General features: G+C 52.2%; 1 protein-coding gene across 8 annotated transcripts in view; it reads right to left on the minus strand.

The window, feature by feature from the left end:
* Nucleotides 1-23,994, minus strand: part of yap1 (Yes1 associated transcriptional regulator) — a 121,599-nt gene that overhangs the window by 66,092 nt on the left and 31,513 nt on the right. For all 8 annotated transcript variants that reach the window (XR_011669698.1, XR_011669695.1, XR_011669699.1 and 5 more), the window contains exon 3: nucleotides 4,247-4,365. Coding sequence is in view for 1 of the 8 variants with exons in the window: in XM_071357941.1 (XP_071214042.1) it covers nucleotides 4,247-4,365 (119 nt within the window). In the remaining 7 variants the exon portion in view is untranslated. The remainder of the gene's footprint in view (nucleotides 1-4,246; nucleotides 4,366-23,994) is intronic.

Here is a 23,994-nt window from a genome sequence, read left to right on the forward strand (position 1 = left end):
GTGATAATAGCTCATGGTTCCCCATCAACCAGAGGTGCTGGCTATAACACCTGTTTAGGAGAGGTGCTGGCTAGCAGAGTAGAACACCTGTTTAGGAGAGGTGATAATAGCTCATGGTTCCCCATCAACCAGAGGTGCTGGCTAGCAGAGTAGAACACCTGTTTAGGAGAGGTGATAATAGCTCATGGTTCCCCATCAACCAGAGGTGCTGGCTAGCAGAGTAGAACACCTGTTTAGGAGAGGTGCTAATAGCTCATGGTTCCCCATCAACCAGAGGTGCTGGCTAGCAGAGTAGAACACCTGTTTAGGAGAGGTGCTGGCTAGCAGAGTAGAACACCTGTTTAGGAGAGGTGCTGGCTAGCAGAGTAGAACACCTGTTTAGGAGAGGTGCTGGCTAGCAGAGTAGAACACCTGTTTAGGAGAGGTGATAATAGCTCATGGTTCCCCATCAACCAGAGGTGCTGGCTATAACACCTGTTTAGGAGAGGTGCTGGCTAGCAGAGTAGAACACCTGTTTAGGAGAGGTGCTGGCTAGCAGAGTAGAACACCTGTTTAGGAGAGGTGATAATAGCTCATGGTTCCCCATCAACCAGAGGTGCTGGCTATAACACCTGTTTAGGAGAGGTGCTGGCTAGCAGAGTAGAACACCTGTTTAGGAGAGGTGCTGGCTAGCAGAGTAGAACATCTGTTTAGGAGAGGTGATAATAGCTCATGGTTCCCCATCAACCAGAGGTGCTGGCTATAACACCTGTTTAGGAGAGGTGCTGGCTAGCAGAGTAGAACACCTGTTTAGGAGAGGTGATAATAGCTCATGGTTCCCCATCAACCAGAGGTGCTGGCTAGCAGAGTAGAACACCTGTTTAGGAGAGGTGATAATAGCTCATGGTTCCCCATCAACCAGAGGTGCTGGCTAGCAGAGTAGAACACCTGTTTAGGAGAGGTGCTAATAGCTCATGGTTCCCCATCAACCAGAGGTGCTGGCTAGCAGAGTAGAACACCTGTTTAGGAGAGGTGCTGGCTAGCAGAGTAGAACACCTGTTTAGGAGAGGTGCTGGCTAGCAGAGTAGAACACCTGTTTAGGAGAGGTGCTGGCTAGCAGAGTAGAACACCTGTTTAGGAGAGGTGCTGGCTAGCAGAGTAGAACACCTGTTTAGGAGAGGTGCTGGCTAGCAGAGTAGAACACCTGTTTAGGAGAGGTGCTGGCTAGCAGAGTAGAACATCTGTTTAGGAGAGGTGATAATAGCTCATGGGGTTTGTTACACTCTTAGGGAAAACGGTTCCAAAGGGTTTTGGGTTCTACTTGGAACCCAAAAAGTTCTACCAGCAACCAAAAAGGGTTATTCAAAGGGTTCTTCTACGGGGACAGCTGAAGAACCCATTAAGGTTCTAGATAGTCGTTTTTTTTTCTAAGAGTGTAAGACTCCACAGCCATAGTTATTTAACAAAGTAGCACCTTGTAGCACCTTCAGGTCTAATGTACCATCAACACCCCTCCCACCCCACTCCAGAGAAGAAAACTTACCCTTCAGGTCTAATGTACCATCAACACCCCTCCCACCCCACTCCAGAGAAGAAAACTAACCCTTCAGGTCTAATGTACCATCAACACCCCTCCCACCCCACTCCAGAGAAGAAAACTAACCCTTCAGGTCTAATGTACCATCAACACCCCTCCCACCCCACTCCAGAGAAGAAAACTAACCCTTCAGGTCTAATGTACCATCAACACCCCTCCCACCCCACTCCAGAGAAGAAAACTTACCCTTCAGGTCTAATGTACCATCAACACCCCTCCCACCCCACTCCAGAGAAGAAAACTAACCCTTCAGGTCTAATGTACCATCAACACCCCTCCCACCCCACTCCAGAGATGAAAACTAACCCTTCAGGTGGTCTGAGATCTGATCCATAAAAAAAAGCTTGTTTTGCCTTTAGTTTAACTCTGTGAGTCTGTGAATACAACGACCACTAGCGGGACTCATGATGCTCTGCTGCTGGACTGGTACAGGGCTGCCCGTGTGAGTCTGTGTCCGACTGTGTGAGTCTGTGTCCGACTGTGAGTGTCTGCGTCCGACTGTGAGTGTCTGTGTCCGACTGTGAGTGTCTGTGTCCGACTGTGTGAGTCTGCGTCCGACTGTGTGAGTCTGCGTCCGACTGTGTGAGTCTGCGTCCGACTGTGTGAGTCTGCGTCCGACTGTGAGAGTCTGCGTCCGACTGTGTGAGTCTGCGTCCGACTGTGTGAGTCTGCGTCCGACTGTGAGAGTCTGCGTCCGACTGTGTGAGTCTGCGTCCGAGTGTGTGAGTCTGCGTCCGACTGTGTGAGTCTGCGTCCGACTGTGAGAGTCTGCGTCCGACTGTGTGAGTCTGCGTCCGACTGTGTGAGTCTGCGTCCGACTGTGTGAGTCTGCGTCCGACTGTGTGAGTCTGCGTCCGACTGTGTGAGTCTGCGTCCGACTGTGTGAGTCTGCGTCCGACTGTGTGAGTCTGCGTCCGACTGTGTGAGGCTGTGTCCGACTGTGTGAGTCTGTGTCCGAGTGTGTGAGTCTGCGTCCGACTGTGTGAGTCTGTGTCCGACTGTGTGAGTCTGTGTCCGACTGTGTGAGTCTGCGTCCGACTGTGAGTCTGCGTCCGACTGTGTGAGGCTGTGTCCGACTGTGAGTCTGTGTCCGACTGTGAGTGTCTGTGTCCGACTGTGAGTGTCTGCGTCCGACTGTGTGAGTCTGCGTCCGACTGTGTGAGTCTGCGTCCGACTGTGAGAGTCTGCGTCCGACTGTGTGAGTCTGCGTCCGACTGTGTGAGTCTGCGTCCGACTGTGAGAGTCTGCGTCCGACTGTGAGAGTCTGTGTCCGACTGTGTGAGTCTGCATCCGACTGTGTGAGTCTGCATCCGACTGTGTGAGTCTGCATCCGACTGTTTGAGTCTGCGTGTGATTGTGTGAGTCTGCGTCCCACTGTGTGAGTCTGCGTCCCACTGTGTGAGTCTGCGTCCGACTGTGTGAGTCTGCATCCGACTGTGTGAGTCTGCGTCCGACTGTGAGAGTCTGCGTCCGACTGTGAGAGTCTGCGTCCGACTGTGAGAGTCTGCGTGAGTCTGTGTCCGACTGTGAGAGTCTGCGTCCGACTGTGAGAGTCTGCGTCCGACTGTGAGAGTCTGCGTGAGTCTGTGTCCGACTGTGAGAGTCTGCATCCGACTGTGTGAGTCTGTGTCCGACTGTGTGAGTCTGCGTCCGACTGTGTGAGTCTGCGTCCGACTGTGTGAGTCTGCGTCCGACTGTGTGAGTCTGCGTCCGACTGTGTGAGTCTGCGTCCGACTGTGAGTCTGCGTCCGACTGTGTGAGGCTGTGTCCGACTGTGTGAGTCTGTGTCCGAGTGTGTGAGTCTGCGTCCGACTGTGTGAGTCTGTGTCCGACTGTGTGAGTCTGTGTCCGACTGTGTGAGTCTGCGTCCGACTGTGAGTCTGCGTCCGACTGTGTGAGGCTGTGTCCGACTGTGAGTCTGTGTCCGACTGTGAGTGTCTGTGTCCGACTGTGAGTGTCTGCGTCCGACTGTGTGAGTCTGCGTCCGACTGTGTGAGTCTGCGTCCGACTGTGTGAGTCTGCGTCCGACTGTGAGAGTCTGCGTCCGACTGTGTGAGTCTGTGTCCGACTGTGAGAGTCTGCGTCCGACTGTGTGAGTCTGTGTCCGACTGTGTGAGTCTGCATCCGACTGTGTGAGTCTGCATCCGACTGTGTGAGTCTGCGTGTGATTGTGTGAGTCTGCGTCCCACTGTGTGAGTCTGCGTCCGACTGTGTGAGTCTGCATCCGACTGTGTGAGTCTGCGTCCGACTGTGAGAGTCTGCGTCCGACTGTGAGAGTCTGCGTCCGACTGTGAGAGTCTGCGTGAGTCTGTGTCCGACTGTGAGAGTCTGCGTCCGACTGTGAGAGTCTGCGTCCGACTGTGAGAGTCTGCGTGAGTCTGTGTCCGACTGTGAGAGTCTGCATCCGACTGTGTGAGTCTGTGTCCGACTGTGTGAGTCTGCGTCCGACTGTGAGAGTCCGTGTCCGACTGTGAGTGTCTGCGTCCGACTGTGAGTGTCTGCGTCCGACTGTGTGAGTCTGCGTCCGACTGTGTGAGTCTGCGTCCGACTGTGTGAGTCTCAGTCAGACTGTGTGAGTCTCAGTCAGACTGTGTGAGTCTGCGTCCGACTGTGTGAGTCTGTCTCCGACTGTGTGAGTCTGTGTCCGAGTGTGTGTGAGCGTGTACTGACCACTAGCGGGGCTCATGATGTTCTGCTGCTGGACTGGTACAGGGCTGGTGGGAGGGGCCTGGTTCATCTGTAGGAGGGCCTTACGAGGGTCCTGCCAGGTGGTCGACTGGTCCAGATGGCTGCACAGAGAGAGAAGAGAAGAGTTCATCACTGAACGAAATGAGCACGTTTGATTATGAACTTCCCTTGCCTTCGCAGAATTCTACTGTCAGATTCATGGAATTAGTGCTAGATCTAGAACTGTACTGTAATTGGTATGAGGAGTCACTTATGAGGAGTCACTTATCAGGAGTCACTTATGAGGAGTCATTTACAGTTCCAACAAATGTCTGGAAAGGTTCCAGTTTAAGCCAGGTTGGACCAGATAATGGAAGCCTATGAGGCTGTGGCAGATGCCCTTAAACCATGAACAGCTCTGTAGCCTAAATGATGCAGAAATGTTTTGTCGAGATCGGTGTGGAAGAACTTGACTGGCCTGCACAGAGCCCTGACCTCAACCCCATCGAACACCTTCAGGATGAATTGGAACGCCGACTGTGAGCCAGGCCTAATCACCCAACATCAGTGCCCGACCTCACAAATGCTCTTGTGGCTGAATGGAAGTAAGTCCCCTCAGCAATGTTCCAACATCTAGTGGAAAGTCTTCCCAGAAGAGTGGATGTTGTTATAGCTGCAAAGGAGGGGACTAACTCCATATTCATGTCCATGGAATGGAACATACTTTTGGTCATGTACTGCATATTTGACAAAAACAACCATTTCAAATGTTGCTTACATATGTTTATATCTCTGTTATGCATGGGAATAGTTTGGTACAGATTTTTTTAAATTACATCAATTGGAGCTGAAAATATTTATTTATTATCTCAGAAAGCTTGGGGGCCAAATAAAATTCCCCGTGGCAGGGAGGAGTGGAGGGATAGAGGGAGGGACTGATGATGGAGGGAGGGATGGAGGGACTGATGATGGAGGGAGGGAGGGAGGGACTGATGATGGAGGGAGGGATGGAGGGACTGATGATGGGGGAGGGATGGAGGGACTGATGATGGAGGGAGGGATGGAGGTACTGATGATGGAGGGAGGGATGGAGGGACTGATGATGGAGGGAGGGATGGAGGGACTGATGATGGGGGGAGGGATGGAGGGACTGATGATGGGGGAGGGATGGAGGGACTGATGATGGAGGGAGGGATGGAGGGACTGATGATGGAGGGAGGGATGGGAGGGAGGGACTGATGATGGAGGGAGGGAGGGAGGGACTGATGATGGAGGGAGGGAGGGAGGGACTGATGATGGAGGGAGGGATGGAGGGACTGATGATGGGGGAGGGATGGAGGGACTGATGATGGAGGGAGGGAGGGAGGGACTGATGATGGAGGGAGGGATGGAGGGACTGATGATGGGGGAGGGATGGAGGGACTGATGATGGAGGGAGGGATGGAGGTACTGATGATGGAGGGAGGGATGGAGGGACTGATGATGGAGGGAGGGATGGAGGGACTGATGATGGGGGGAGGGATGGAGGGACTGATGATGGGGGAGGGATGGAGGGACTGATGATGGAGGGAGGGATGGAGGGACTGATGATGGAGGGAGGGATGGGAGGGAGGGACTGATGATGGAGGGAGGGATGGAGGGAGGGACTGATGATGGGGGGATGGAGGGAGGGACTGATGATGGAGGGACTGATGATGGGGGGAGGGATGGAGGGAGGGACTGATGATGGCGGGAGGGATGGAGGGAGGGACTGATGATGGCGGGAGGGATGGAGGGAGGGACTGATGATGGAGGGACTGATGATGGGGGGAGGGATGGAGGGAGGGACTGATGATGGCGGGAGGGATGGAGGGAGGGACTGATGATGGCGGGAGGGATGGAGGGAGGGACTGATGATGGGGGGAGGGATGGAGGGAGGGACTGATGATGGAGGGACTGATGATGGGGGGAGGGATGGAGGGAGGGACTGATGATGGCGGGAGGGATGGAGGGAGGGACTGATGATGGCGGGAGGGATGGAGGGAGAGACTGATGATGGGGGGAGGGATGGAGGGACTGATGATGGAGGGATGGAGGGAGGGACTGATGATGGAGGGACTGATGATGGGGGGATGGAGGGACTGGTGATGGGGGATAGATGGAGGGACTAATGATGGAGGGATAGAGGGAGGGATAGATGGAGGGATGGAGGGAGGGACTGATGATGGAGGGAGGGATAGAGGGATAGAGGGAGGGGCTGATGTTGGAGGGAGGGATGGAGGGACTGATGATGGAGGGAGGGATGGAGGGACTGATGATGGAGGGAGGGATGGACTGATGATGGAGGGACTGATGATGGAGGGAGGGATGGAGGGAGGGACTGATGATGGAGGAAGGGATGGAGGGATAGAGGGAGGGGCTGATGATGGAGGAAGGGATAGAGGGATAGAGGGAGGGGCTGATGTTGGAGGGAGGGATGGAGGGACTGATGATGGAGGGAGGGATGGAGGGACTGATGATGGAGGGAGGGATGGACTGATGATGGAGGGACTGATGATGGAGGGAGGGATGGAGGGAGGGACTGATGATGGAGGAAGGGATGGAGGGATAGAGGGAGGGGCTGATGATGGAGGAAGGGATAGAGGGATAGAGGGAGGGGCTGATGATGGAGGGAGGGTCAGTCCTATGCCTCGGCGCAGGGGGTTTGTGTTCCTGGAAGCGGCCTGGACAACACAGCGTCAGCATTTAAATCCCAAACGGCACCCTATTCCCTACATAGTGCACTACTTTCGGGCCCATAGCGTAGTAGTCCACTATGTAGGGAATAGGGTGCCATTTGGGATGTAAACAGCCTCTTCAGGCCCTTTAACAAACTGGCGCCACATTTACAAAGCCTTCACCTGCTGGACAAAGGCTCAGTCTGAGCTACGACCCAATACCCTGCTGCTATTCTCTCTATGTCTCTCTCTCTCTGATTCTCTCTCTCTGACTCTCTCTCTTTGACTCTATCTCTCTGACTCTCTCTCTCTGACTCTCTCGCTCCCCTGTCTCTGTCTCTCTCTATCTCTGTCTCTCTCTATCTATCTCCCCCCTCTGTCTCTCTCTCAATTCAATTCAATTCAAGGGGCTTTATTGGCATGGGAAACATGTGTTAACATTGCCAAAGCAAGTGAGGTAGATAACATACAATCTCTCTCTCTCTCTCTCTCTCTCTCTCTCTCTCTCTCTCTCTCTCTCTCTCTCTCTCTCTCTCTCTCTCTCTCTCTCTCTCTCTCTCTCTCTCTCTCTCTCTCTCTCTCTCTCTCTCTCTCTCTCTCTCTCTCTCCATTAAAAAAAACCTCCTTTCTTTATGCTAATGAGCCCACCATGGAGACTGGGATTTGCTCTAACATACTACATATATATCACAACAGTGATGTCATAATCACAACAGTGATGTCATTATAATCACAACAGTGATGTCATTATAATCCACATAGCAGAGAAACAACTAACTGAAACTCAACCCCTAAATGTAAAAACAAATGTTAAAGAACCCTATCATTATCCTGCATGATATTCATGGTGTGGTTCATCATTTTGTGCTGTGTATAAAATGATGACATGCTATTCCTATCCCCATTGATTGAGTGTTAATTTGATCCCAAGTTGCCAACCTACTCTCAGCCTGTCTGTCTGTCTACTCTGCTCTGTTCTCTATCCCAGCAGCCAGTCCAGAGTCCAGAGAGACATAGAGAGAGAGGTGGAGAGAGACAGAGAGAGAGAGAGGGGAGAGAGAGAGAGAGAGAGAGGGGAGTGAGAGAGCAGAGAGAGAGGGGAGCGAGAGAGAGCAGAGAGAGAGGGGAGTGAGAGAGGAGAGAGAGAGAGGGGGGAGAGAGAGACAGGGGGGAGAGAGACAGAGAGAGAGAGGGGAGTGAGAGACAGAGAGAGAGAGGGGAGTGAGAGAGCAGAGAGAGAGGGGAGCGAGAGAGAGCAGAGAGAGAGAGGGGGGAGAGAGACAGAGAGAGAGCGGAGAGAGAGACAGAGAGAGAGAGAGAGAGAGAGAGGGGAGAGCAGAGAGAGAGAGGGGGGAGAGAGACAGAGAGAGAGGGGCGAGAGAGACAGAGAGAGAGAGGGGAGCGAGAGAGCAGAGAGAGAGAAAGAGAGAGAGGGGCGAGAGAGACAGAGAGAGAGAGGGGAGCGAGAGAGAGCAGAGAGAGAGAGGGGGGAGAGAGACAGAGAGAGAGGGGAGAGACACAGAGCAGAGAGAGAGAGACCTTTCTATCCTGACTCAACACTTCTCCCCACCACACAAAGCCCCCTCTTGTTTATGTTTTACTGATCAAAGGAGTTGCCAAATCCCCCCACCCACCAACCCACCCCCAGCCTTCACACACACAACACACACACACACAACACACACAACACACACACACACACACACACACACACACACACACACACACACACACACACACACACACACACACACACACACACACACACACACACACACACACACACACACACACACACACACACAGCACAAAGCGAGCAGAAAAGCTCCATCCCAGCTCAGACGAGAGTGGGCCCCTTGAGAAGGGTCACAGGGAGGGGGGAGAGACGACTACTAACAGCAACAAAAAAAGAGAGAGAAGAAGAGGGGGAGGGGGAGGGAGAAGAGGCGGGATAGAGGGGGAGGGGGATGTGGAGAGAGAAGAAGAGGGGAAGGGAGAGGGGCAGGGAGAAGGGGAGGGATAGAGGGGGAGGGGGAGGTGGAGAGAGAGAGAGAAAGAAAAAAAGAAAAAAAACACGGCGGCAATCTCTCAGAACTCTATTGGCTGCATGATCTACCTCCATCACTCCAGTATCCCTGTCTCCTTCCCCCTATACATATCTACCTCCATCACTCCAGTATCCCTGTCTCCTTCCCCCTATACATATCAACCTCCATCACTCCAGTATCCCTGTCTCCTTCCCCCTATACATATCTACCTCCATCACTCCAGTATCCCTGTCTCCTTCCCCCTATACATATCTACCTCCATCACTCCAGTATCCCTGTCCCCTTCCCCCTATACATATCTACCTCCATCACTCCAGTATCCCTTTCACCTTCCCCCTATACATATCTACCTCCATCACTCCAGTATCCCTGTCCCCTATACATATCTACCTCCATCACTCCAGTATCCCTTTCACCTTCCCCCTATACATATCTACCTCCATCACTCCAGTATCCCTTTCACCTTCCCCCTATACATATCTACCTCCATCACTCCAGTATCCCTGTCCCCTTCCCCCTATACATATCTACCTCCATCACTCCAGTATCCCTGTCCCCTATACATATCTACCTCCATCACTCCAGTATCCCTTTCACCTTCCCCCTATACATATCTACCTCCATCACTCCAGTATCCCTTTCACCTTCCCCCTATACATATCTACCTCCATCACTCCAGTATCCCTTTCACCTTCCCCCTATACATATCTACCTCCATCACTCCAGTATCCCTTTCACCTTCCCCCTATACATATCTACCTCCATCACTCCAGTATCCCTTTCACCTTCCCCCTATACATATCTACCTCCATCACTCCAGTATCCCTGTCCCCTTCCCCCTATACATATCTACCTCCATCACTCCAGTATCCCTGTCTCCTTCCCCCTATACACATCTACCTCCATCACTCCAGTATCCCTGTCCCCTTCCCCCTATACATATCTACCTCCATCACTCCAGTATCCCTGTCTCCTTACCCCTATACATATCTACCTCCATCACTCCAGTATCCCTGTCACTTTCCCCCTATACATATCTACCTCCATCACTCCAGTATCCCTGTCCTCTTCCCCCTATACATATCTACCTCCATCACTCCAGTATCCCTGTCCCCTTCCCCCTATACATATCTACCTCCATCACTCCAGTATCCCTGTCCCCTTCCCCCTATACATATCTACCTCCATCGCTCCAGTATCCCTGTCACTTTCCCCCTATACATATCTACCTCCATCACTCCAGTATCCCTGTCCCCTTCCTCCTATACATATCTACCTCCATCACTCCAGTATCCCTGTCTCCTTCCCTTTATACATATCTACCTCCATCACTCCAGTATCCCTGTCTCCTTCCCCCTATACATATCTACCTCCATCACTCCAGTATCCCTGTCCCCTTCCCCCTATACATATCTACCTCCATCACTCCAGTATCCCTGTCTCCTTCCCCCTATACATATCTACCTCCATCACTCCAGTATCCCTGTCTCCTTCCCCCTATACATATCTACCTCCATCACTCCAGTATCCCTGTCTCCTTCCTCCTATACATATCTACCTCCATCACTCCAGTATCCCTGTCTCCTTCCCCCTATACATATCTACCTCCATCACTCCAGTATCCCTGTCCCCTTCCCCCTATACATATCTACCTCCATCACTCCAGTATCCCTTTCACCTTCCCCCTATACATATCTACCTCCATCACTCCAGTATCCCTTTCACCTTCCCCCTATACATATCTACCTCCATCACTCCAGTATCCCTGTCCCCTTCCCCCTATACATATCTACCTCCATCACTCCAGTATCCCTGTCTCCTTACCCCTATACATATCTACCTCCATCACTCCAGTATCCCTGTCACTTTCCCCCTATACATATCTACCTCCATCACTCCAGTATCCCTGTCCTCTTCCCCCTATACATATCTACCTCCATCACTCCAGTATCCCTGTCCCCTTCCCCCTATACATATCTACCTCCATCACTCCAGTATCCCTGTCCCCTTCCCCCTATACATATCTACCTCCATCGCTCCAGTATCCCTGTCACTTTCCCCCTATACATATCTACCTCCATCACTCCAGTATCCCTGTCCCCTTCCTCCTATACATATCTACCTCCATCACTCCAGTATCCCTGTCTCCTTCCCTTTATACATATCTACCTCCATCACTCCAGTATCCCTGTCTCCTTCCCCCTATACATATCTACCTCCATCACTCCAGTATCCCTGTCCCCTTCCCCCTATACATATCTACCTCCATCACTCCAGTATCCCTGTCTCCTTCCCCCTATACATATCTACCTCCATCACTCCAGTATCCCTGTCTCCTTCCCCCTATACATATCTACCTCCATCACTCCAGTATCCCTGTCTCCTTCCTCCTATACATATCTACCTCCATCACTCCAGTATCCCTGTCTCCTTCCCCCTATACATATCTACCTCCATCACTCCAGTATCCCTGTCCCCTTCCCCCTATACATATCTACCTCCATCACTCCAGTATCCCTGTCTCCTTCCCCCTATACATATCTACCTCCATCACTCCAGTATCCCTGTCTCCTTCCCCCTATACATATCTACCTCCATCACTCCAGTATCCCTGTCTCCTTCCTCCTATACATATCTACCTCCATCACTCCAGTATCCCTGTCTCCTTACCCCTATACATATCTACCTCCATCGCTCCAGTATCCCTGTCACTTTCCCCCTATACATATCTACCTCCATCATTCCAGTATCCCTGTCCCCTTCCCCCTATACATATCTACCTCCATCACTCCAGTATCCCTGTCCCCTTCCCCCTATACATATCTACCTCCATCACTCCAGTATCCCATCACCTTCCCCCTATACATATCTACCTCCATCACTCCAGTATCCCTGTCCCCTTCCCCCTATACATATCTACCTCCATCACTCCAGTATCCCTGTCTCCTTCCCCCTATACATATCTACCTCCATCACTCCAGTATCCCTGTCTCCTTCCCCCTATACATATCTACCTCCATCACTCCAGTATCCCTGTCTCCTTCCTCCTATACATATCTACCTCCATCACTCCAGTATCCCTGTCTCCTTACCCCTATACATATCTACCTCCATCGCTCCAGTATCCCTGTCACTTTCCCCCTATACATATCTACCTCCATCATTCCAGTATCCCTGTCCCCTTCCCCCTATACATATCTACCTCCATCACTCCAGTATCCCTGTCCCCTTCCCCCTATACATATCTACCTCCATCACTCCAGTATCCCATCACCTTCCCCCTATACATATCTACCTCCATCCCTCCAGTATCCCTGTCTCTGTAACGGCTGTCAATGTCGTTCTCCTCCTCAGACGAGGAGGAGCATGGATCGGACCAAGATGCGGAGTAGGAGGTATTCATGATTTTAATGACAAACCAACAAACACTAACAAATTAACAAAACAACAAACGTGACTAACCTGCAACAGTCCTGTGTGGCCCAAACGCTAACACAGGAAACAAACACCCACAAAACACCAGTGAAACCCTGGCTGCCTTAGTATGACTCTCAATCAGAGACAAACGATACACACCTGTCTCTAATTGAGAATCATACCAGGCCGAACACAAAACCCAACATAGAAATACAAAACATAGACTGCCCACCCAACACTCACGCCCTGACCAATAAAGACATACAAAACAAGAGAAAACAGGTCAGGAACGTGACATAACCCCCCCCTTAAGGTGCGAACTCCGGGCGCACCAGCACAAAGTCTAGGGGAGGGTCTGGGTGGGCATCTGACCACGGTGGTGGCTCAGGCTCTGGGCGAGGTCCCCACCCCACCATAGTCACTCCCCGCTTCCGTATCCCCCTCCCAATGACCACCCTCCAACTCAACCCACCTAAATGAAGGGGCAGCATCGGGATAAGGGGCAGCAGCTCCGGGATAAGGGGCAGCAGCTCCGGGATAAGGGGCAGCAGCTCCGGGATAAGGGGCAGCAGCTCCGGGATAAGGGGCAGCAGCTCCGGACTAAGTGGCAGCTCCGGACTGAGTGGCAGCTCATGACTGAGTGGCAGCTCATGACTGGGTGGCAGCTCATGACTGTAGGGCAGCTCATGACTGTAGGGCAGCTCATGACTGTAGGGCAGCTCATGACTGGAGGGCAGCTCATGACTGGAGGGCAGCTCATGACTGGAGGGCAGCTCATGACTGTAGGGCAGCTCATGACCGTAGGGCAGCTCATGACTGTCTGGCGTCTCTGGCAGCTCCTGACTGTCTGGCGTCTCTGGCAGCTCCTGACTGGCTGGCGTCTCTGGCAGCTCCTGACTGGCTGGCGTCTCTGGCAGCTCCTGACTGGCTGGCGTCTCTGGCAGCTCCTGACTGGCTGGCGTCTCTGGCAGCTCCTGACTGGCTGGCGTCTCTGGCAGCTCCTGACTGGCTGGCGTCTCTGGCAGCTCCTGACTGGCTGGCGTCTCTGGCAGCTCCTGACTGGCTGGCGTCTCTGGCAGCTCCTGACTGGCTGGCGTCTCTGGCAGCTCCTGACTGGCTGGCGGCTCTGGCAGCTCCTGACTGGCTGGCGGCTCTAGCGGCTCCTGACTGACGGACGGCTCTAACGGCTCGGGACAGACGGGCGGCTCTAATGGCTCGTGGCAGACGGATGGCTCAGATGGCGCTTGGCAGACGGATGGCTCAGACGGCGCTGGGCAGACGGATGGCTCAGACGGCGCTGGGCAGACAGATGGCTCAGACGGCGTTGGGCAGACAGATGGCTCAGACGGCGTTGGGCAGACAGATGGCTCAGACGGCGTTGGGCAGACAGATGGCTCAGACGGCGTTGGGCAGACAGATGGCTCAGACGGCGTTGGGCAGACGGATGGCTCAGACGGCGTTGGGCAGACGGATGGCTCAGACGGCGTTGGGCAGCCGGGCAGTTCAGGCACCGCTGGGCAGACGGGCAGTTCAGGCACCGCTGGGCAGACGGCAGACTCTGGCCGGCTGAGACGCACAATAGGCCTGATGCGTGGTGCCGGAACTGGAGGTACCGGGCTGAGGGCACGCACCTCAGGGCGAGTGCGGGGAGGAGGAACAGGGCTCTGGAGATGCACTGGAAGCCTGGTGCGTGGTGTAGGCACTGGTGGTACTGGGCTGGGGCGGGAAGGTGGCGCCGGATATGCCGGACCGTGAAGGAGGACACGCGCTCTTGAGCACCGAGCCTCTCCAACCTTACCAGGTTGAATGGTCCCCGTAGCCCTGCCAGTGCGGCGAGGTGGAATAGCCCGCACTGGGCTATGCAGGCGAACCGGGGACACCACCTGTAAGGCTGGTGCCATGTACGCCGGCCCGAGGAGACGTACTGGAGGCCAGATACGTTGGGCCGGCTTCATGACATCCGGCTCGATGCCCAACCTAGCCCTCCCAGTGCGGCAAGGTGGAATAGCCCGCACTGGGCTAAGCACGCGTACTGGGGACACCGTGCGCTTTACCGCATAACACGGTGTCTGACCAGTACGACGCCCTCTCACTCCACGGTAAGCCCGGGGAGTTGGCTCAGGTAACCAACCCGGCTTCGCCACACTCCCCTTTAGCCTCCCCCCAAGAAATTTTTGGGTGAGCCTCTCGGGCTTCCAGCCTCTCTTACGTGCTGCCTCCTCATACCAGCGCTCCTGGGCTGTGGCTGCCTCCTTCTCCTCCCGAGAGCGGCGATTCTCTCCCACCTTAGCCCAGGGTCCTTCTCCGTTGAGTATTTGCTCCCATGTCCATTCCTCTTCTCTCCATTGCTTTGGTTCTTGCCGTCCTTCTCCAATCCGCTTGGTCCTGGTTTGGTGGGTGTTTCTGTAACGGCTGTCAATGTCGTTCTCCTCCTCAGACGAGGAGGAGCATGGATCGGACCAAGATGCGGAGTAGGAGGTATTCATGATTTTAATGACAAACCAACAAACACTAACAAATTAACAAAACAACAAACGTGACTAACCTGCAACAGTCCTGTGTGGCCCAAACGCTAACACAGGAAACAAACACCCACAAAACACCAGTGAAACCCTGGCTGCCTTAGTATGACTCTCAATCAGAGACAAACGATACACACCTGTCTCTAATTGAGAATCATACCAGGCCGAACACAAAACCCAACATAGAAATACAAAACATAGACTGCCCACCCAACACTCACGCCCTGACCAATAAAGACATACAAAACAAGAGAAAACAGGTCAGGAACGTGACATAACCCCCCCCTTAAGGTGCGAACTCCGGGCGCACCAGCACAAAGTCTAGGGGAGGGTCTGGGTGGGCATCTGACCACGGTGGTGGCTCAGGCTCTGGGCGAGGTCCCCACCCCACCATAGTCACTCCCCGCTTCCGTATCCCCCTCCCAATGACCACCCTCCAACTCAACCCACCTAAATGAAGGGGCAGCATCGGGATAAGGGGCAGCAGCTCCGGGATAAGGGGCAGCAGCTCCGGGATAAGGGGCAGCAGCTCCGGGATAAGGGGCAGCAGCTCCGGGATAAGGGGCAGCAGCTCCGGACTAAGTGGCAGCTCCGGACTGAGTGGCAGCTCATGACTGGGTGGCAGCTCATGACTGTAGGGCAGCTCATGACTGTAGGGCAGCTCATGACTGTAGGGCAGCTCATGACTGGAGGGCAGCTCATGAAGAGATGGCAGCTCCTGACTGGAGGGCAGCTCATGACTGTAGGGCAGCTCATGACCGTAGGGCAGCTCATGACTGTCTGGCGTCTCTGGCAGCTCCTGACTGGCTGGCGTCTCTGGCAGCTCCTGACTGGCTGGCGTCTCTGGCAGCTCCTGACTGGCTGGCGTCTCTGGCAGCTCCTGACTGGCTGGCGTCTCTGGCAGCTCCTGACTGGCTGGCGTCTCTGGCAGCTCCTGACTGGCTGGCGTCTCTGGCAGCTCCTGACTGGCTGGCGTCTCTGGCAGCTCCTGACTGGCTGGCGGCTCTGGCAGCTCCTGACTGACGGACGGCTCTAGCGGCTCCTGACTGACGGACGGCTCTAACGGCTCGGGACAGACGGGCGGCTCTAATGGCTCGTGGCAGACGGATGGCTCAGATGGCGCTTGGCAGACGGATGGCTCAGACGGCGCTGGGCAGACGGATGGCTCAGACGGCGCTGGGCAGACAGATGGCTCAGACGGCGTTGGGCAGACAGATGGCTCAGACGGCGTTGGGCAGACAGATGGCTCAGACGGCGTTGGGCAGACAGATGGCTCAGACGGCGTTGGGCAGACAGATGGCTCAGACGGCGTTGGGCAGACAGATGGCTCAGACGGCGTTGGGCAGACGGATGGCTCAGACGGCGTTGGGCAGACGGATGGCTCAGACGGCGTTGGGCAGCCGGGCAGTTCAGGCACCGCTGGGCAGACGGGCAGTTCAGGCACCGCTGGGCAGACGGCAGACTCTGGCCGGCTGAGACGCACAATAGGCCTGATGCGTGGTGCCGGAACTGGAGGTACCGGGCTGAGGGCACGCACCTCAGGGCGAGTGCGGGGAGGAGGAACAGGGCTCTGGAGATGCACTGGAAGCCTGGTGCGTGGTGTAGGCACTGGTGGTACTGGGCTGGGGCGGGAAGGTGGCGCCGGATATGCCGGACCGTGAAGGAGGACACGCGCTCTTGAGCACCGAGCCTCTCCAACCTTACCAGGTTGAATGGTCCCCGTAGCCCTGCCAGTGCGGCGAGGTGGAATAGCCCGCACTGGGCTATGCAGGCGAACCGGGGACACCACCTGTAAGGCTGGTGCCATGTACGCCGGCCCGAGGAGACGTACTGGAGGCCAGATACGTTGGGCCGGCTTCATGACATCCGGCTCGATGCCCAACCTAGCCCTCCCAGTGCGGCAAGGTGGAATAGCCCGCACTGGGCTAAGCACGCGTACTGGGGACACCGTGCGCTTTACCGCATAACACGGTGTCTGACCAGTACGACGCCCTCTCACTCCACGGTAAGCCCGGGGAGTTGGCTCAGGTAACCAACCCGGCTTCGCCACACTCCCCTTTAGCCTCCCCCCAAGAAATTTTTGGGTGAGCCTCTCGGGCTTCCAGCCTCTCTTACGTGCTGCCTCCTCATACCAGCGCTCCTGGGCTGTGGCTGCCTCCTTCTCCTCCCGAGAGCGGCGATTCTCTCCCACCTTAGCCCAGGGTCCTTCTCCGTTGAGTATTTGCTCCCATGTCCATTCCTCTTCTCTCCATTGCTTTGGTTCTTGCCGTCCTTCTCCAATCCGCTTGGTCCTGGTTTGGTGGGTGTTTCTGTAACGGCTGTCAATGTCGTTCTCCTCCTCAGACGAGGAGGAGCATGGATCGGACCAAGATGCGGAGTAGGAGGTATTCATGATTTTAATGACAAACCAACAAACACTAACAAATTAACAAAACAACAAACGTGACTAACCTGCAACAGTCCTGTGTGGCCCAAACGCTAACACAGGAAACAAACACCCACAAAACACCAGTGAAACCCTGGCTGCCTTAGTATGACTCTCAATCAGAGACAAACGATACACACCTGTCTCTAATTGAGAATCATACCAGGCCGAACACAAAACCCAACATAGAAATACAAAACATAGACTGCCCACCCAACACTCACGCCCTGACCAATAAAGACATACAAAACAAGAGAAAACAGGTCAGGAACGTGACAGTCTCCTTACCCCTATACATATCTACCTCCATCACTCCAGTATCCCTGTCTCCTTACCCCTATACATATCTACCTCCATCACTCCAGTATCCCTGTCTCCTTCCCCCTATACATATCTACCTCCATCACTCCAGTATCCCTGTCCCCTTCCCCATATACATATCTACCTCCATCACTCCAGTATCCCTGTCCCCTTCCCTCTATACATATCTACCTCCATCACTCCAGTATCCCTGTCTCCTTCCTCCTTTACATATCTACCTCCATCACTCCAGTATCTTCTTCCCCCTATACATATCTACCTCCATCACTCCAGTATCCCTGTCCTCTTCCCCCTATACATATCTACCTCCATCACTCCAGTATCCCTGTCCCCTTCCCTCTATACATATCTACCTCCATCACTCCAGTATCCCTGTCTCCTTCCTCCTATACATATCTACCTCCATCACTCCAGTATCTTCTTCCCCCTATACATATCTACCTCCATCACTCCAGTATCCCTGTCTCCTTCCTCCTATACATATCTACCTCCATCACTCCAGTATCTTCTTCCCCCTATACATATCTACCTCCATCACTCCAGTATCCTTGTCTCCTTCCCCCTATACATATCTACCTCCATCACTCCAGTATCCCCTTCCCCCTATACATATCTACCTCCATCACTCCAGTATCCCTGTCTCCTTCCCCCTATACATATCTACCTCCATCACTCCAGTATCCCTGTCCCCTTCCCCCTATACATATCTACCTCCATCACTCCAGTATCCCTGTCTCCTTCCCCCTATACATATCAACCTCCATCACTCCAGTATCCCTGTCTCCTTCCCCCTATACATATCTACCTCCATCACTCCAGTATCCCTGTCTCCTTCCCCCTATACATATCTACCTCCATCACTCCAGTATCCCTGTCCCCTTCCCCCTATACATATCTACCTCCATCACTCCAGTATCCCTGTCTCCTTACCCCTATACATATCTACCTTAGCGCTTGCAAGAAAAGGCACGTCACTGTACTTGTTGAAACTTGAGTTGCTGTGGTCTTTACAGCCAGCGACGGAGACAGAGAAGTACTGGGATACGGAAAGGGAGTTACGGGAGACTTCAATATGGCCTAGTAGAGACCCTGTCACTAACCAGGCTTTAAACTGACAGATGAGAGACGTAACAAACTTTCTCCATCTAGTTCTTCACAGAGCTCTGGTTTAAAACCCAGGGATGACAACCTGCTATAGTACCCGCGTGAGAGCATTCCCAGACCTGGTCAATGACTTACCAAGGCCTATTCATTTATCAGTGACTTTTAACTGCAAGATTGTCCATTCACAGAAACACACACATACACGGTAATGGGAGAGTTGGGGTAGGTAGGTGGTGTAGGTGGTGGGTAATGGGAGAGTTGGGGTAGGTAGGTGGTGTAGGTGGTGGGTAATGGGAGAGTTGGGGTAGGTAGGTGGTGTAGGACGCTATTAAATCACATCTTTTTTTTGCCTGCTTCTTGTTTTTCCAGGTTTCCATTTCCTCGTTTTTGTCAGGTTTTTATAGAAAAACAAGACCACTTTTGAGGTCTGGGAAAAATCTAAGTTTAGATTGTTGGGTGTAGTTACCCTTTAATTACACTGTGCCTCAGTCAGAGCCCGTTGTTCAGTTAGCGCTGTTTCTGTGCACCAATCAGAGACCGTTGTTCAGTTAGCGCTGTTTCTGTGCACCAATCAGAGACCGTTGTTCAGTTAGCGCTGTTTCTGTGCACCAATCAGAGACCGTTGTTCAGTTAGCGCTGTTTCTGTGCACCAATCAGAGACCGTTGTTCAGTTAGCTCTGTTTCTGTGCACCAGTCAGAGACCGTTGTTCAGTTAGCGCTGTTTCTGTGCACCAGTCAGAGACCGTTGTTCAGTTAGCTCTGTTTCTGTGCACCAGTCAGAGACCGTGGTTCAGTTAGCGCTGTTTCTGTGCACCAATCAGAGACCGTTGTTCAGTTAGCTCTGTTTCTGTGCACCAGTCAGAGACCCTTGTTCAGTTAGCTCTGTTTCTGTGCACCAGTCAGAGACCGTGGTTCAGTTAGCGCTGTTTCTGTGCACCAATCAGAGACCGTTGTTCAGTTAGCTCTGTTTCTGTGCACCAATCAGAGACCGTTGTTCAGTTAGCTCTGTTTCTGTGCACCAATCAGAGCCCGTTGTTCAGTTAGCGCTGTTTCTGTGCACCAATCAGAGCCCGTTGTTCAGTTAGCTCTGTTTCTGTGCACTAATCAGAGACCGTGGTTCAGTTAGCGCTGTTTCTGTGCACCAATCAGAGACCGTTGTTCAGTTAGCTCTGTTTCTGTGCACCAGTCAGAGACCGTGGTTCAGTTAGCGCTGTTTCTGTGCACCAATCAGAGACCGTTGTTCAGTTAGCTCTGTTTCTGTGCACCAGTCAGAGACCGTTGTTCAGTTAGCTCTGTTTCTGTGCACCAGTCAGAGACCGTGGTTCAGTTAGCGCTGTTTCTGTGCACCAATCAGAGACCGTTGTTCAGTTAGCTCTGTTTCTGTGCACCAATCAGAGACCGTTGTTCAGTTAGCTCTGTTTCTGTGCACCAATCAGAGACCGTTGTTCAGTTAGCTCTGTTTCTGTGCACCAATCAGAGCCCGTTGTTCAGTTAGCGCTGTTTCTGTGCACCAATCAGAGCCCGTTGTTCAGTTAGCTCTGTTTCTGTGCACTAATCAGAGACCGTGGTTCAGTTAGCGCTGTTTCTGTGCACCAATCAGAGACCGTTGTTCAGTTAGCTCTGTTTCTGTGCACCAGTCAGAGACCGTTGTTCAGTTAGCGCTGTTTCTGTGCACCAATCAGAGACCGTTGTTCAGTTAGCTCTGTTTCTGTGGCGCTCATGTGATTGCAGAGTTGGCAAAACTAATGGCCACTGGATTGAGGCAAATAATCATGATCCCATTCTGCCAGACATAGGCTACTTTGTAGTTAACATTAAATTGAGAAGGTTTTTTGGGAAAGCCTTTCCATTTACAAGAAGACGGTTGTCATGACATTAGCATCATCGCTAATGGCTACACAACATGGTAGACAAACGTGCGCACACAGACGGGCATTCCTATGCCATTGCCTGTTAGGAAACTTTAAGGGAAATCTGAATCACTGAGGAATTCTGTTCATGTCTTATGATAATCTTGGGCAAATTAATGCATTTTCCAATACATTCAATACATTTAGTTGATTTCCTATTAAGTTCAAAAAACGTTTTAATATTGTTGAATTCCGTTTAATGTCTGGATTCCGTAGGCAACATGGGCCTGGGAGGCTCACAGGGATATTGGTATCCATAAAAACATTTTTTTTTATACATAAATGCACTGTAATAATAATGTAATTTAATCTTTACAACTGCACACGTTTCTCTCTGCCTCATGGAAACATTTGTAGAATTTCAGGATATTAGTGTTTAAAACTGCAAATTGTTCTCTCCGATGCCAAGTAACGGACCTTTATAATGTTCCTCCAAGGACTTGGTTTGACTAGACCTCACCAGCAGCTGAGAACCCCTGGCTTAGTGGACTAGACCTCACCAGCAGCTGAGAACCCCTGGCTAAGTGGACTAGACCTCACCAGCAGCTGAGAGCCCCTGGCTTAGTGGACTAGACCTCACCAGCAGCTGAGAGCCCCTGGCTTAGTGGACTAGACCTCACCAGCAGCTGAGAACCCCTGGCTTAGTGGACTAGACCTCACCAGCAGCTGAGAACCCCTGGCTTAGTGGACTAGACCTCACCAGCAGCTGAGAGCCCCTGGCTTAGTGGACTAGACCTCACCAGCAGCTGAGAGCCCCTGGCTTAGTGGACTAGACCTCACCAGCAGCTGAGAACCCCTGGCTTAGTGGACTAGACCTCACCAGCAGCTGAGAGCCCCTGGTTTAGTGGACTAGACCTCACCAGCAGCTGAGAACCCCTGGCTAAGTGGACTAGACCTCACCAGCAGCTGAGAACCCCTGGCTAAGTGGACTAGACCTCACCAGCAGCTGAGAGGTATATGCGGTATGCAGCCAGGACCAGAAAGGCTGGGAGGCAGAGAGAGAGGCAGGGAGGCAGAGAGACATCGCTGGGAGGCAGGGAGGCAGAGAGAGAGGCAGCGAGGCAGAGAGACAGCGCTGGGAGGCAGAGAGAGAGGCAGGGAGGCAGAGAGAGAGGCAGGGAGGCAGAGAGAGAGGCAGGGAGGCAGAGAGAGAGGCAGGGAGGCAGAGAGAGAGGCAGGGAGGCATAGAGAGAGGCAGGGAGGCAGAGAGACAGCACTGGGAGGCAGGCAGGCAGAGAGAGAGGCAGGGAGAGAGGCAGAGAGAGAGGCAGAGGGAGACTGGGACTGGGACCTGGGGAAACAGCCTGTCTCAAATTACATAGTGCACTACTTTTGAAATGCGTGTACTTTATAGGGAATAGGGTGCCCTGGTGTAAAGAAGTGTACTATTTAGGGAATAATACACAAATTCAAGTCTAATGATGTAGAACCTCACACAAATACACACACATAATAATACATGAATAATAAATTGTATTTTTAGAGCTTTTCATCAATCACAAAGCTTTCATGTCCTTCCCTTTAACACAGGCACTACCAGGGGAAGCCCCTCCCTCCCTTCCCATGTGCTCTCCCTCTCCCCTCCGCTCTCCTGTCTCCCTCTCCCCTTCCCCTCTCCCCCTCTCCCTCCCAATGATCTTTTCCTGTTCCTCCCCCTGTGTTCCCTCTCCCCTCCCCCCCTTGTGCTCTCCCTCTCCCCTCCCCCTCCCGCCCCCCTGTGCTCTCCCTCTCCCCTCCCCCTGTGCTCTCACAATAATAAAGACATTTCAAATGTCATTTCATGTCTATAAACAGTGTTGTAATAATGTGCAAATAGTTCAAGTACAAAAGGGAAAATATTAAACATAAATATGGGTTGTATTTACAATGGTGTTTGTTCTTCACTGGTTGCCCTTTTCTTGTGGCAACAGGTCACACATCTTGCTGCTGTGATGTCACACTGTGGTATTTCACCCAGTAGATAAGGGAGTTTATCAAAATTTGTTTGTTTTTTCAAATTCTTTGTGGATTTGTATAATCTGAGAGAAATACTGTATGTGTCTCTAATATGGTCATACAATTAGGAGGTTAGGAAGTGCAGCTCAGTTTCCACCTCATTGTGTGGGCAGTGTGCACATAGCCTGTCTTCTCCTGAGAGTCATGTCTGCCTACGGCGGCCTCTCTCAATAGCAAGGCTATGCTCACTGAGTCGAACATAGCCAAATTTGGGCCAGTCACAGTGGTCAGGTATTCTGCCACTGTGTACTCTCTGTTTAGGGCCAAACAGCATTCTAGTTTGCTCTGTTTTTTGTTAATTCTTTCCAATGTGTCAAGTAATTATCTTTTTGTTTTCTCATGATTTGGTTTGGTCTAATTGTGTTCCTGGGGCTCTGTGGGGTATGTTTGTGTTTGTGAACAGAGCCCCAGGACCAGCTTGATAAGGGGTCTCTTCTCCAGGTTCATCTCTCTGTAGGTGATGGCTTTGTTCTGGAAGGTTCAGGAATCGCTTCCTTCTTGGTGGTTGTACAATTTAACAGTTCTTTTCAGGATTTTTATCATTAGTGGGTATTGTCCTAATTCTGTATTATTTGGTGTTTTACGTTGTACACAGAGGATATTTTTGCAGAATTATGCATGCAGGATCTCAACTTGGTGTTTGTCCCATTTTGTGAATTCTTGGTTGGTGAGCGGACCCCAGACCTCACAACCATAAAGGGCAATGGGTTCTATAACTGATTCAAGTATTTTTTAGCCAGACCCTAATTGGGGATGTTAAATTTGATGTTCCTTTTGATGGCATAGAAGGCCCTTCTCCCTTGTCTCTCAGATCGTTCACAGCTTTGTGGAAGTTACTTGTGGTGCTGATGTTTAGGCCGAGGTATGTATAGTTTTTTGTATGCTCTAGGGCAACAGTGTCTAGATGGAATTTGTATTTGTGGTCCTGGCAACTGGACCTTTTTGGAACACCATTATTTTGGTCTTACTGAGATTTACTGTCAGGGCCCAGGTCTGACAGAATCTGTGCAGAATATCTAGGTGCTGCTGTAGGCCCTCCTTAGTTGGGGACAGAAGCACCAGATCATCAGCAAACGGTAGACATTTGACTTCAGATTCTAGTAGGGTGAGGCCGGGTGCTGCAGACTGTTCTAGTGCCCTCGCCAATTCGTTGATATATATACACAGTACCAGTCAACATTTTGGACACACTTACTCATTCAAGGATTTTTCTTTATTTTTACTATTTTCTACATTGTAGAATAATAGTGAAGACATCACAACTATGAAATAACACATGGAATCATGTAATTTTTCAAAGTAGCCACCCTTTG

Source organism: Salvelinus alpinus, chromosome 21, assembly GCF_045679555.1.
Source record: "Salvelinus alpinus chromosome 21, SLU_Salpinus.1, whole genome shotgun sequence".
In the NCBI taxonomy this organism is placed as follows: Eukaryota; Metazoa; Chordata; class Actinopteri; order Salmoniformes; family Salmonidae; genus Salvelinus; species Salvelinus alpinus.